Source organism: Alternaria postmessia (assembly GCF_024291825.1).
Source record: "Alternaria postmessia strain BMP 2775 chromosome Unknown scaffold_3, whole genome shotgun sequence".
Classification (NCBI taxonomy): domain Eukaryota; kingdom Fungi; phylum Ascomycota; class Dothideomycetes; order Pleosporales; family Pleosporaceae; genus Alternaria; species Alternaria postmessia.
In genome coordinates, this window is record NW_026260076.1 from 484,960 (window position 1) to 500,008 (window position 15,049).

At 51.2% G+C, this 15,049-nt stretch overlaps 4 protein-coding genes across 4 annotated transcripts; 1 reads left to right on the plus strand and 3 right to left on the minus strand.

Annotated features, from left to right (window-relative positions):
- Positions 1-1,000: 1,000 nt before the first annotated feature.
- On the minus strand, positions 1,001-2,053 carry J4E82_000928 (uncharacterized protein; the record flags this gene model as incomplete). The annotated part of the gene is made up of 2 exons (XM_051727248.1): positions 1,001-1,502; positions 1,554-2,053. 2 exons carry the CDS (start codon positions 2,051-2,053, stop codon positions 1,001-1,003), a joined length of 1,002 nt encoding a protein of 333 aa, XP_051593055.1.
- Positions 2,054-2,985: 932 nt separating this feature from the next.
- J4E82_000929 (uncharacterized protein) lies at positions 2,986-3,996 on the minus strand (the record flags this gene model as incomplete). Its single annotated transcript, XM_051727249.1, has 3 exons — positions 2,986-3,706; positions 3,755-3,852; positions 3,901-3,996. 3 exons carry the CDS (start codon positions 3,994-3,996, stop codon positions 2,986-2,988), a joined length of 915 nt encoding a protein of 304 aa, XP_051593056.1.
- An 8,101-nt stretch (positions 3,997-12,097) lies between these two features.
- J4E82_000930 (uncharacterized protein) lies at positions 12,098-13,519 on the minus strand (the record flags this gene model as incomplete). Its single annotated transcript, XM_051727250.1, has 1 exon — positions 12,098-13,519. One exon carries the CDS (start codon positions 13,517-13,519, stop codon positions 12,098-12,100), a length of 1,422 nt encoding a protein of 473 aa, XP_051593057.1.
- A 721-nt stretch (positions 13,520-14,240) lies between these two features.
- J4E82_000931 (uncharacterized protein) lies at positions 14,241-14,630 on the plus strand (the record flags this gene model as incomplete). Its single annotated transcript, XM_051727251.1, has 3 exons — positions 14,241-14,270; positions 14,398-14,491; positions 14,542-14,630. 3 exons carry the CDS (start codon positions 14,241-14,243, stop codon positions 14,628-14,630), a joined length of 213 nt encoding a protein of 70 aa, XP_051593058.1.
- Between the last annotated feature and the right edge of the window lie 419 nt (positions 14,631-15,049).

Genomic DNA, 15,049 nt, shown 5'->3' on the forward strand with positions numbered 1-15,049 from the left:
ACGTCTACAAGTAGATCGGGGTGACAACGTCGAGGTTACGTCGCATCAGTGATCAATGTCTGGTAGCGGACTCTGCAACTGTTCCCGCGGCCCCGCTCGTTTGCGTGCAAACACTTGTCACGGAGATGTACAAACAGTTGTCTATTGATAACGTGGTTGAGAGACAATGCCGGAACGGTGGGGCGTGGTTGAATGCGGAGAGTGTTCCAGCAGCCTCTATAGGATCGGCAACTGCAATTTGACGTCAAAAAGCCGCAAACTTTAGGTACCCATCATCTCATTCCCAGGTGGGAATACATCTTGTATTTTACAGGGTCCGTTCAGTATTGCCGCGTGTCCATGAGTGAATTCTTTTGCATTCGTGCATCAGTCAGCTTTGGCAACGCAATACTAGGTGTAGTTGATTCGTGTTCTTCACCCTAACATAGTAATGTCGCCATTGGAGGACTGCGTGCGGGAGCTCCACAACTTGTGGCGTACGCGTAGGCTAGTCACCATCAGAACAGATGAGGTTTGGATAAACTTTGATGACTGGGGTAACAAAAAACGGATAAGCGGCAGCAGAGCCTTTGTCCCTCGCCGGACTCAGAGCTAGATGTTAGGCGGCCGTGAAACCACGTTTGTGTGACGTCGTTCTGTGGACTGATTGCCGAAGGTCCAGACGTCTAGATCTTCGGACGGGGAAAGCCGAGTCGTGATCAATAGGGATGGCTACTGAAGGAAAGGCCGCTAGACAGTTGAACTCCTTGGGTTGACGCAGTGATGTGAGCAATATGTGCGCAAGGACGAGATCTAGACAATTGTGCATCTGAGCCCAGTATCAAACGTGAGATGGCGGTTATCTGACCCAGACAGATAGTGGATTGAAAATATCAAGAGTAAATGTCGGTGTTTGTAAGTTATGGCAGTGGCTAGCAGATAAGATAACGTCCCCTTGACTTAGGGCTAGCTTCTCTTGATGACAGGAACAAATATCCTACATAGGCAATTCAGGTAAGACTCAAGCTGACCAGCCACGGTACACAATCTTAGTGCCATACTTCTCGCCTTTCTTGAGTGTCATCATAGACTTGTACTCGGGAACGTTGACAGCGTTCACATAGCGGCTGGGTTCGACACAGAAGCCAGAACGGGCGCCTCTGGCAGGAACATCGCCAACAGCAGGTACATCGATATATTTACCAGTGTAGAACTGGAAGGCTGGTTCAGTAGAGTGAATCTCGAGATGAATCTTGCTCTCTGGATGGTAGAAAGACGCGAGCTTTTGCAGAGGCGAGGAACGAGTATCGATGGGGATGCTGCTGGGGTCGGTATTGGCAACGAAGCAGTCGTCGATGTCAGGCTCTTTCTCCTCCAAGGTGAAAGTCTTTTTGGCGCTGACGCCAGGGTACTCTTCGATGGGCCCAGTGGGAATGCCGCCATCGTCTACGACTTGGTACTTGTTTGTGATGAGGTTCACTTCCGTTCCCGTGATAGTGGGCCCGCCAGATAAATTGAAGTAACTATGTACGCTATCAGTATGGCATCCATATGAGGTCCGTCGCAGAACTTACCTGTGGTTGGTCATGTTGATTGCAGTCTCTTCGACCTCATCGCCAACCAATTCAGCCTCATATTCAATGTACAGGACTTCCTGTTGAGCACCATCTACTTCCTCTCTAGCTTGTACATACCACACGCGTACCTCTACAGTACCGGGGTAGCCCTCTTCGCCATCCTTGCTGATGTATTTGAAGAAGGTAGCCTCCTTTCCATCACGGTCAACAGTAGACGGTCCTTCGAATTCTCGCTTTCCCCAGCCGAGATTTCCACCATGAAGAGAGTTAGGACCGTTATTAACTGGCAGCTGGTAGGACTTCCCGTTGAGGTCGTTGATCTTTGCCTTGGACACACGGTTGGCGATACGACCAATTGTCTCGCCAAAGTACGGGGCGTTGTATTGCTTGTACAGTTCTGCCGATGGGAAGCCCTGGACAATGTTCTTCCCGTTCACTACAAACTTTTGAATAATAGCGCCTAGGGGCAGAAACGTAAAGGCCTTGGTAGAAGACATGATACGAACGTCGATGTGACTGATCTAGTTTAAAGATAGGCGAACTCCCGTACGTTTGATCTACATCGCTTTGATTAGTTGGATACTTCAAGCGCTATGAGCAGCTACCACTATTGCTGCACTCTCGTGAGGTCTGATGTGGTGTGATGAGGGGTAAACGTTCCGGAGCGGGGCAGCTACAGGACGGCGACGCACCTCAGCTAGTAGTCTGGCTTTGCTTCGAGTGTTATCTTCGTCTTGAAAAAAAGGTAAGTAATGCTCGTAAAAGGTCCCTTGGATACTTGAGCTTATGGCTGTGAGAAAAGAGTGCGCGCTGCAGACCTTAGGTACGTATGCGGCGATTGATTAGCCTAATGAGGGTGTGGAGCACTCGTGGACATCCTTTCTGCCGTCGTCACCACGTAAGGTACGGCAGAAGTGTTCACTCGCGAGTACGCAAACGACGCGTCGGACGGCATGCCGTATAGGGACTTGATCGCTTCGCCTGATGGACTTGTGGCAGTGCGGGCGAATGCGAAGGGGACGTGGGGCTGAAAGCTGCAATTAGTAATCGAAAGTCAAAGCGCGCACACTGAAACCCGCGAGCATGGTGATTAACATCGTCTTCGACTATGATACATTTGAGATTTACAATAACGCCATGAATCTGATCGCCTTGCTGGTCGGTAATCCTGACCGAAGGACTTTATTCGAGAGTGCCGATCCGCGGAGTTTCGTCCCAACTATGCTTTGCGCAATATTTCACGTCATCGTGAACCGTCGAAACATCGACAAAAGAAAAGGAAATCGCCAGAAGATCACTGGAAGCCGGCCGACTAACGCCGATTGCCATGACCGAAATGAACGCCGTATAGGAATGGAAAGTATCCCAGAACGCTTGAACGCTAAACGAAAATACGGAGGAGGAAGCGGAGTTAAGCCCGGACCAATGATCATGCGCCAACGGGATTTTGTATGAAACTGCTGAAATCCAGGTCGCTATGGATGTTCCAGTCTGGCATCATTGGGTCGCTTTGATTTATCGAGATCGGATCCACCATCATGTTCTGATCGTATGCGCCAAAGTTGTCGAATCCATACATGGGCTTGCTGAAGTCTACAGGGTCTTCCATCATCATGGTGTCGTTCATCCATGGCGCTCGCGACAACGTCGAAGGATCCATCGCAGTGCTGCTCATGAAAGGTGCTTGTACCATGGGTGCTTCTTGCTTGACTGGCGATACTACTTGAGATTGTCGGGGAAATGGGCTGTTCATTGGCGGTGTTGGCGGCGCGTTGTGACGTGCAAATGGGCTGTCGAAAGCGAATGATTTGGTGGTCGGAGTACCGTTATACGATGAGTTTGGTGAAACATGGCCATGTTCAGAGTCTGAGCTAACGGATGCCCGTCTTCGGGTGTAGGGAGCACCTCCTTCGATCAGTCTTTGTTGCATGCGTGCAGTGTCTTCTTCAAAGCCCTCGTAATGACTCTTGTCGTCTCCGGATGAGTGCAGAAGATCGAGGCGTTCCAGAATGTCGTGCGTCAATGGGTGGCCGCCTGTGGATTCCTGCAGTGGCTGTCCTGGCCAGCTCTCACCCCTTTGTAAGCGGTTGTAGAGCTCACGAAGTCCAGCTACTAATTGCGTTTGTTGCTGTTCCAACATCTCGACGTATCTGTATTTGTTAGACCAAGGAAGACTAAAGGAGTAACGAGTAACGTACCCTTTCGGGTAGACTTTGTCTTGCGACTTCTTCCTCTCACCGAATACACAGATAGCGTTGTCGGCTTTGCATCGAGTGCAGGGGCTTGATCCGTCACACTAGTATGGTTAGAGAGATGTACATAACATAGTTCAGACGATACATACTTTTGACTTCTTCAAGCGGCATCGATCACAGGCTTTGCACACTCGCTTCCTAATGTTATCCTGAGCCTCCATCGAATCTGACCTATGAGGAGACATGGCGGCTGGATTGAGTTGAATGGATGGTGTGCAATGTGAGTGGTGTGGCTGATTTAAATTACGAGTCAATGTTGTAGAGGATAGGATATGTTGTGGGTAGAGTAGGGTATTCAAGCACACTTGTATCGAGAAGTGGAAGTGGAAATTAAGCCCTAAATAAGGTCGTAGCCTTCTGTGGGTAGCAAAGCATTATATCTTTTCACGTCAGAGGATAGTCAAGGCGGACGTTCGGCGTTAACCTTGTGCCCTTAGGTGCAAAAGCTCAGTAATGAAACTGTAATTATGAAATCCGCCGACCCTGGGCAGCTAAGCACCCCTGTCTTCTTACACATCATTAATCGGCGCACGTACGTTGGATTACATTAGTCGATGTGCAGGGATGCTTGGCCTCTTGCAGGGCGCCAACCATTCAAGGACTGGGCTCATTTGGCGGAGGACTCGAGAAAGCGAGAGCGCGGAGTCGGCCAACGAGCGGACCGTGACCGTGGCCCACGAAACTTGCTATGGAGAAAAATCCGCCCTGTGGTAGCAGAACAGGTGACGTGAATTCGGCGAATACGCGGGCGTAAGTACGCTCGAAAATCTCTCTGGATCGCATCGCAGTACTCGGCTACCGGCAACATGACATCCACGACCAAAAACGTGCGGACAAAACGCGCTTCCCGAATCTCCAGAAAGGCGCGAACCCCCAGCCATTGGGCTTTTTGCCGAGCTCGTCATCAACGTTGACCATGTGCTTCATCAGTTGCAAGGTTGACCGTCAGTCCACCTGTCATCATTATGCTTTATCACTAATAACGTTATTTTGACCGTGGTTCTGGCAACTACCCGGTGTACTTTGTACACGCTCAAGCTTCGGCCGAAGAGAGGCATGACTGGCTGACTGATTTGACAGCCGAGCGATCTTTCTCCTGGCTGAAAATTCGCTCTCTCGGACGTTAGAAACGGCTCGCGGCAACTTCAGAGGACCCGTCCGTCTTCAAGTGACCCGTCCGATCTGAAAGGGGACTGGAGCGAGATAAGCTGAGCGAATATGCGGAAATTTCATGTGAAGACTCACGCAACATCCCGTCTGCGCGTCGTTGAACAGGGAGAAATACTGTTGGGAACGAAATAAATCTCCAGCAGCTGTATACTGTTTATGGCTACCGTCGCCTGTCATTGTAAGCGCACTACATTCAGCAGACTGCATCGTCTGGAGTTGCTGACAGCATTCTGCATATGACTTTGCCCCAGCCACAGACTTCAGTATGGTCCAATGTGAAACTAGTTTTGGCCAACATTGCCCTTTGAGAGTCGCTATTGTGTGTGGGCTTTACTGGCAGTCGCATTGTCTTTTGCGTGTCCCGACTAGGTAGTCTCGGTTATACATGATCACCCATGATCGAGCCACCGCAAACATTAACCGCCCGATTGTTCACTCATCCATACTCATCTACACTCAATTGCAAGTTCAGGAGTTGTTTGCTATTAAGCTTTCTACATCGTTGAATACATCATTGGCAAGGCACACATCTTCTTGGTCTGAGAGATTTGGTGTTGGGCGACCCGCACAAAGCGTCGTCAGGCAAGGGGGCTGAGGATCGTTACTTTCGTACATTCTTGCGAATGCCGTATCCATCAGGCTCAATGCGTCTATACGACACCTTCGCTGACAAGGCCTGCCATGTCTTGGCAGGACGTGGCTCATATACGCGGATACATTTCACGTGTAATGAATGTCAGCGCCTGCAGTCCAAGCGGGGAATGGATGCGACACATTGTTCACAATCACTTTAGGCGGTTCTTCGCGACCTCACCATTGCGGTGATGCAGACCGCTGATATAGGCTTCAGCATATCGGCTGTCCTCCCGGAGCTCATAGCTCGTTAGCGGTAACGGCATGTCTCCTGTCTACTGAAGTACAGAGCGGGCTCGGCGAGTTATCTCGCATTCTTGGATGGCTTACGAACTGACCAGTGCGGAGTTGGTAAGAGCGATCATGTAAGCCCATAAACTCGTTTGTAAATTCGGCGGTTCTCGAACACCTCAGGGTTCTTGACGATCAACCCCGCTGTCATTAGGCCTTCATTCCAACGTAGTTACCAAGCTTCTTGAAGCTGTACAAACCATCAACCACGAATGGTCAGGCGCCAGTCCCTTCTTGTTTCCAAAACAAAAAGCGTTTGTATCCAAAGTCTAGCAGGTTTGTAGCCTCCTCTTAGAGACGAGTAACAGCGGTCTTCCTTGTCACGTTGGGCGAAGAACGTTCGCCCTGCCCAACCATAGCTCAGTAGAGTTTCATCGCTGTTATGGGAATCGCGATGCAAATCTCTACCTCTCCCTACAAAGCCTTGCTGCGTTATCATAGTAGTGTCAGGAGTCTGCCTGCGCTGACATGGGCCTTGCATGAATGCAGCTGCTCCCGTGAAACCATCAGTACTCTGCCCAACATGATTGGCAAGATCGACAACCCTTCTGGCTTACATAAGTGGATGAATATGCTCCACGAAGCTTGGTCACAACAGGGGTTGTCGCATTAGAGACATCGTTGACCCGTTGTCATTTTCGAGGCCGCGTCCCATCAGGCGGCATTACTCCAGAAACAAGCCCGACGGTAGCACCTGCACTGCCAACAAACAGGGCATTGCCAATCGTAAGACATCGAATACATCGCTGATCTATGCATGTTCCATATAGATGGAGTCGATGTTGAGGCTGTTCACCGCACGTTTCGAAGTGTCAAGACGATCAGGCGATCGTGCCACAAGAAGCCAAGAGGCACATGCGTATTCGCTTTTGCCCATACGCGACAGGCGAGCCATTAGCCACAGGCGCCACAAAGCGCCCTGAGGCAAAGGTGGACGGATCGTAGACATGCCGGCTGCCGAGGTGCCAATGGAGTCGCGACGGAATAGCCTTCTCACGTACGCACATTGATCCGTCTCCATCGTGTAATTACTGGGCGAAGGGGTGTTAGTGGTAACCTTCCTCTACACTAATTCGCGGAGTTAGATTGCTGGGCATGCTCCAGCGTCGGATAACCAAGACTTCCGCCCAGGTGTCGTTTAGGTCAGTCCTGAACTCCGCCTCATGATCTCCACAAGTTGTTTCCCAAACGTGAAAATCGATGGTCACGGGATCCATTCGGGCCCCGACGATGTATAGGGTCTCATCTCAATTCGAGATCCCAGCTTGGAATATCTGGACACTCTATCGCTCATTTGGGCGCATCCTGGACAGTTCGATTTCCCAAGCCTCAAGGCGACGTGTACACTGTACTGAGGAGCAGTCTGGCGCCAAGGCTTGATCGGTTGTGTTCATCTTCCGCCAGGGACGAAAATACTCGGCACCTGTTTTCATGCTCGGCAATGGGCCGTCCAGCCTCCGTCTCGAAAATCCGAAGCCGAGCCACACGGTTGTCGTGAACGCGATGTCCGAGCCTGGTCTGGAAGGCTCTTCCCGACTCCAGCGCTGGTTTGGTCGTTTTTGCTCTTACCATCCAACGTGAAATGATGTCAACGAACTAGGGAAACCATTTTCGCTCAGATGGCTGGCTCGCTGTGGGTTTTCTTCCGAAGTCAGTAATAAGCCGATTATTGCGGTGCATCTTGGCTGGCGAAAATTTGCCAATCGTTCTGTTTAGACCAGCCAAGGTCGAGTTGAGCCTCATAGACAGGAATAGCAATGAGGCGAATCACCAAAGCGTTCCCACTTAGGCCCCATCACACAATTTAAGGCTGAAAGCTTCAATACTTAGCCCTGCGACATATCCACCCACGTCACAGCGCATTCCAAGTGCACGAAAGCCACGTTGTTGAGGTCTCGAACAAGGGACGTTTACTAAGAACATCGCGCTGCGGCCCTGGAATGAGCCTGGAGAGGAAAGTCGACGCGAAAGCCGTACACCACCAACGACAAAACTGAATCCATGTTGGTAACTCCTTCGGCCGCAAGTCGGGCTCTGGGGGAACCTCCTATCTTCAGATAGTGCTCAGACCCTCTGCATAGCACAACGCGTCCCATCGCACTTGACGGCATCAACATACCGACTTTTGTAGCATGCATCATCCATGTGACAGCATCACGAATAACTGCAGGAATTACTTGTCGGCAATATCCGTAACGCGACCGCGAAGGACCTGGTGATCATGATCGACCCGTTTACAGCATATCCACAACTGGATGGGGAACCCCAGCTCCAAGCGCCAGCTCACTGGTTTCGCCGAGAGCGAACAGCATCCCCACTTGGACCATGATCGCGATGGTCGAGACTCGTTTCATGAGTGCGCGTCTTTGTGTCAGCCACCTGCGTTCAGTTCTGAGCTTCAAGTATGACGTTGTTGTACAGCGCTTTCACATACGCCATCGCCCTTCCTTTCTTATCAGTCCGACTAGCACAAAGTCTCTCTGTGAGAGAACACGGCAAACCTGCCACGGTAGGTCAACAATCAGTCACGATCTTGACGACCAGCGGGTCCAAGAATGGAGCATTCCTTCGATGACAAAGTCAGCGATCGTACGAACGTTGTTCGAAATAACTTAGTTTCGGCTTGTCGCACACGAGTATTCGGCCCTTCCGACACTCTGATTTCTTGGACGAAGATGACTGTCCGAGATCGACGTGCGGGACGGGGCAATTGGCGTCCATACGCCCGTACCTGTTTGCTTCGAAATACCTTTGGATGCCCGCCCGTCCGCACAAAATCTTTACTCATTCATGGACCACAACTTGTCTAGAAACAATTTTATACTGGAAAGGCCACTGGTGTCAATGCATGGTGTCGTTGGTGCTATTGCATACTTACAATCACCAATACCTGTACTCCAGACTGCCTGGTCAGAAAGAGATATTAGTTGGCAGCGTGTGGGGGAAGAAGCTTCACATGCGACACGTGCGTCTTCATGTTAGGAAGGGATGCGACCCCCACTACCTTGCTGCTGGTAACAGCCTGATCGATGCGTATCGTAACCCACCACTAGGTCTCTCCCATTGCAGCAGATTCTCAATGTGCGTAATACGCCACCTTCGTTATCGCGAGCGTGCGGTAAACAGAACGGCGACGAGCCACTCGTACCGCACCACTTTGAATACCCAAGAGACATCCGTATCGAACGGTCCTTGTGCGACGGCTTTACATGCGGCTGATCAGCACCCATGTGGCACCCCAGCTACAGCCTTCAACATCTGCGCAAAGAAGGCCACCAAGAACGGCTGGACAACCTTGCTTAGACTTCTCAGCGGCAGTACACAGCTTTCGCTTGCACCTTATCATCTGTGACCATTACAATGTCTTCGTGACATAAACGGCATGCTGCAGGTGGAAGTTCTGCACAAGCAGGATTTTCAGTAACGTCACCGTGTGTTCAAGACAGGCCGAAACGGGGTCGGCTATAAGCGCACCTGGAGCTTTTGGGCAACGATGACAAGGTTGTATTGCCCCATTTGGACCCATGTTCGTTCTTGGTGAGTATTCATGCGAAGCGAAGGAGGAGATGCCCCGCCGCAGCGGTCCAAACTTCAACCCGGATTTGGTGGCCACAGCGAATCAGCAACTGTTAGTGTTGTAAAACGGCTATCACAGAACATCGATATACAGATGCGGCTGAATCTTAATGTCTGTATTCAAGGAACACAGCCTGTGATACGGTCCCCCTGGCTAACTCAAACGCCGTGTCAATCTGTCGATCACCAACGTAGTCCGATAAGTATCGGCCTTATGTCGCGTCTTTCGGGACGTCATCTCATCGACCTCTACAAAACGTCTCGATACTCTCGATCTCTAGCCACTACCACGCACCACGTGCTCAAGTATCGCCTCTTTACGATTATCAATCAGCCCTTACTTCGCGGCTTTGACACCGCTCCCGAATAACGCAAAAGATTACAACGTTCATCTAGCCTGTGGCAGATCTTTCCTCCAACGATTGCCGCTTGACGATGTGCGACTAGGTAGTGAAAATGATTCTTACTCCTAGAGTCAAGATAGCGTCACAATCCCCATTTCTAAGCTCGCCACTACGGGAACTTATCCCCGACGATGACCTAGACTAAAATCCCGCCTCAGCAGTAAAGCTCCACTTCGCACTGGGAGCCTGGGTTCAAAAGGCATGCAGTCAAAACTATGTTTTTCAATGTGCAAACGCTGAGGTAAGATGTGAATCAGATAGAGCGGCGAAACTGGGCACTATTCACAAGACGTGCATCATATGTGCATCCGTGTATTGGAAACGATACGACGATAGGACATAGAGTGCCCAAGAATTCTGCATACCTGAATCGAGAAGTACGGAGCAGCAATAGAGATTTATGTATTTCATAACACTTCATCTTAGCCCGGCACTAGCACATCATCATGCCCACTAGTATGAGAATCAAGACGACAGCATATTCGAACAAAGCATAGCCTTCAAACCAACGATATCATATCAAACAACATGCAGTACATGCTCAGACCCAGAAACGCTTGAAAACCCCGCGCAAGTAAGCTTACATGCGCCCGCTCCCCACACCGATCGTGCACTTCCCGCAAGAAACACCGCGAACCAATCAGCCATGAACAACTCACGATAAGCGAGACAGACAGCAACCTGAATCCAAGTCGAGGCCATCATCTTTTGCCAAGTCGCTCCACTGGAGAGCAAGATGACACGTCCTGACTGCTAGTTTTTTTGGGGGGTGAGATGGCTGTATGGAATTGATGACATGGCTGGAGGTGCGGAACAGCAATCTTGTGGCTGCTTAGTAGTAGAGAGCGTAGATAGGTAGACGAATGGGCAGCTGGTGAGCTAGCCAGTCGGTTAGTATGTAAGGTTGATTGGAGTGGCGTGTATCAGCTACTTGAGGCGACTCGAGCTGAAAGAGATCCACGTCTTGAACACCAAGGTCCATTTCTCATCTAGGCCAACGCCACGGCGCACTCTAACGTTACTCGCAGTGCCTTGTCGTTCCGCAAATGGATGTGCAGTCCAGCGACTGCCTTTACGACAAGGATTGTTCTGTGTAGAAAGCGGACGGATGCAAGTATATTCGATGAGCAGATTGTTCCACAAAGCAGCTCATCTACCTGCGAGCCAGCATGAGTCATGAAGCTGAGCAAGCAACGGGGAGTCCGACACGGAACTATTCCGTGGTCCTTACTAAGAAGACATCGGAGTGGGAATGCGAGATAGTAATCCGGGGTAATGTGGATACTGTACCGGGTACATGTGCATGCTTTACAATACATCAGCATTTCTTGGGCAATCCTGTTGACTAAACATGGTAGATCTTTGTCCGGGAGTCTAGATTTACGGGAGCGGAGCGACGTTGGGAGGCAGTCGAGCAAGTAAGCCCTAATGTTTGACCGTAGTTGTGTTTCGTAAGAAGACAGGTATACGTAGTTGCCCCGTTCGACACGGAGTATCCAAAACATACTCTAGGGCATACCAATGTCTATGTTATTCAGGTCTCTCATCTGTAGTTCTAACGAATATCTTTAGGGTGTTCTTTGGATTGAGGTATATGAGAAAACGTGAACTTGTTAGTAGTGCTAAGCAGCAGGCGGATAAGAACAGCATCACTAACCAAAGACGAATACAGAGACCAAAAAGACAGCGGACAATGGGAGTTTGAAATTACCCATAATGAAGGCGAAATGTAGGCTAAATTGCTTTCGCTTTGCTTACCGCCGCAGTGACCGAAACCAAACCGACCCAATTCAAGGGGTATTTCGCAACGCTATGCTTCCCGCTTCCCTACATAAAAAAACACACACAATTAAACTCTATCTAGAGTATCCCAGTACACAAACATAAAGCCAACAACCAAGACCGAAATAACACCCATTGTCAACAAAACGATATGTTGAGGGCCGCGTATGTACGCGAAAACAGGACGTGAATCTAGCAAGGTGATTTCAGGGGGTGCGCGACTGTAAGCAGGGGGTTGATCGTTTGCTTCAAGATCGACAGCACCGTCCTGCTGCTCAATATCGCTGTCCACGCCAGTAACCACGATCATAGGCGGAGTGCCAGGATCAGAAGGCGGGACAATATCGAAGGTATGATATGAATGGACGACTGGAGATGAAATCCATGATGACACCTTGATGTGCGTCCGACGAGCTCTTGGTAAAAACCACTAAGTCTTGCCCTTCTCGTACTCCAGGTCGGCCTCCTGAAGTTCAGCCTCTAACTGTGCGCGTGCGTCTGGCGCTGGTGAACTCGAAGCGCCCCGTGAACTCGACGGTCGTGATGCTAGTAGTGGGAGCTGGAGGCTCTCGGCGGCTTCGCTATTGTGTATCGATTTCTGGCGCTTGAGTGCAGGTTGCTCATTGTCAGAAGTAATTTCTACACCGTCAGAAGGAGCTGCTGCAGTGGCGAGACCGAGTCGGTTTGCTTCGTCCGGATGCTGAGAGATCCACCGTTCACACCATTGCTCACGGAGGACATCGTAGATGAAGAGAAACTGAACCTTGGACTGAACCATGCCAGCTCGCTGGTCTCTGAGCATCTCGACAACCTTTAATATAGGATCTTCGTCGTCAGGTACATCGTCCAGTGCGCCCTCTTGGAGCTCCTGCATGAGCCAATCAAGCGCGATAAAGGTTCCGCTGCGGCCGATACCTGCACTGCAGTGAACGATTCGTGGGTTGGTCGAATTGTCCGTGTTCTTGGACCGCGATATATCCACTAGCTTCAGCATACCAGCGCGATCGTCGCCTTCAGGCACGGAGAAATCAGGCCAGCCAGCAAAGAGCAGATGCCAGATTTTTTTCGACTCACTGCCATCATCTGTTGTCATGTCGATTTCCCTTACTTGTGTCCTAGCCTCTTCGTCTGTCGTGTACGAGGCTAGGTGGAGATTGTGTATGAAGCCGTCTTGAAACTCGTCGTGCTCGTTGATGCGCATATCTGGATTCGACAAGGATTGCGGGTAGTAGGGGTAGCATTTCTCTCGGTTCGCCTCGTGGGTCTGGGTCAGCATTACAATGACTGCGGGCGACTGGTTCTCCTTCCAGATCATGCGCCAGATGTGCGACCAGCTGTCTGCTTTGGGTCCTTGTGTTGCAATGTACTTGAGCTCCGTCGCAGACTTTGTCGTCTCGAGCACTATGGGCGAGGCATTGATGTAGTCGAAATGGCCGTCTGGTACCTCAAGGTGGACTCTGTTGGATTGGTATGGGTCAACGTTGATGTAGCGATTACGGTTGGCATAATCCTCGCCGAAGCACCTCGCCCACTTGGGAGCCTCTTCCGAAGCGCCGGCCTGGGTGCTGTCCCTCAGGCGCTCGACCTGGGCCATCTCCAAGCGATTCCATTTGGTGTGAATGTCCTTGGGCGACGTCAGGAAGGCGGGATACGGGACAGCATCGTGGCCATGTGCATGGCCTGTGGCTGGGGTGCTTGTGACGGACGAGTTGATGACGAGACTGCTGGTGCTTGCAGAGGGCGTGTTGGCGGCGGGCGTGTTGAGGGACGAGGTGGTGACTGATCGCGTGCTGTCCTTGCTACGGGAGCGCTTGGACGACGAGGGGGAAATGGGAACGCCGGCCGTGGCCATGGCTGGGTCGGTCCTGATGAGGACGCCCTTGAGCTTCGCCTTGCGCCGGAGGGCGCGGAGTTTATGCAGTTTGAAGAAGTTTGCGGTGCTGTGGTGGGATGATTCGGGTTCTGGCAATGGAGGGACAGGAAAGTTTGAAGACGGAATGGTGACGGGAGACGGTTAGGTGCAGGTCGTGGCGCGCCCAAGAAAGGAAAGATAGGCTGGAGAGTGGAGTGCGGCAGATGTTATGCCTCCACTGACACGTGTGCGACTACTCGTGGGGGTCCGGGGCCTCCCTAGGTCGATGTCTGCTGCGATGGTAGTAGTGTAGTGTCCAAGAACCAGGTCGAGCGAAAGATGGTCTAGACGACGAGGGGCTGCAGGCGAGCCTCGTAGTGGAGCAGCTGGCGGGGGTGTCAGCGACGGATGGAAAAATGTAGCCGTGGGCCAGGTGATATGCATGTCATGTCTGGAGCGCAGCACTTTGTAGCACAGCAGAGGAAACAATTGCTGGAGTGGGGATCCACTTGCAAACGTCAGGCGCCGTCGTCGTGTCACAATTGCTGGCAGGCCCATTCCCTGTCCATCTGGTTGTTTCCGCGCCCTGCGTCCACCACACCCACCACACCCGCACGCCGTCGCCACCATCCTCCCTCGGCCAACAAACGCAACGCCTGCGTACACCTGCTACTTTGCCGTAGCAGCTACTGCCACCTGTGAATGTCACATTGAATACGCCATGGTTGCACCTTGGTTTGCTCTCTTCGAGGTATGTGCCATGTCCAAACGAAACAGACATATCAAACTGACAGCTCGGAACAGGCTTGGGCCGTCGCAAAGGCACGTCGATAATCCCTTTGCTGCCACACACCGCTCCAGTTACTGACTCTTCCAAGCTCATCCGATCCCCGGGATTTAATCGCGCCGTGCAAAAGGCCTATCGAAAGATCAACAGGCTGCCAGACTTTGAGCAGAAGAATGGCCAAGGCCGTATGTCTCTATCCCGTCTGATCAAAACTGCGGCTGCTAACACACTGTAGGGACGGGCCCATCATCGCTTGATCACTTCAAGGATGAGGTCAAGAATCAATTCCGGGAGCTCACATGGCAAAAGCGTCCGCCCAAGTGAAAGCGCCTTCGGTTCACGTCGCCCCCTCCACTCATTTCATCCACACATACGAAACGCATAACGGTTACGTTGCACACCCGCGCCACGTGGCAGCTGTCATGGCATGATATCGGAACACAACGGTCAAACGTTCTGCGGCAAGCGCCACCCACGAAACATGTAAACGATGGGGCGTCTTCGAGGAACGAGGACACTAGAAGGCTGGAAAACACGTCTGCCAGACACGCAAATCCATGTGATGTCTGGGTGGGCTGAGCATGCAGTGCTCTTCATTCACTACATTTCCTGCTAGGTCGTATTGGGTTCACTTTGTTCTAGCCCGACAAGAGAACTGCTGGCTGTACTGAAACACACGGCAAAAGGAAACAACATCCATTTGGGGGTTGATGCACTGAATGTGTGAATATTGAGTTCGTGGG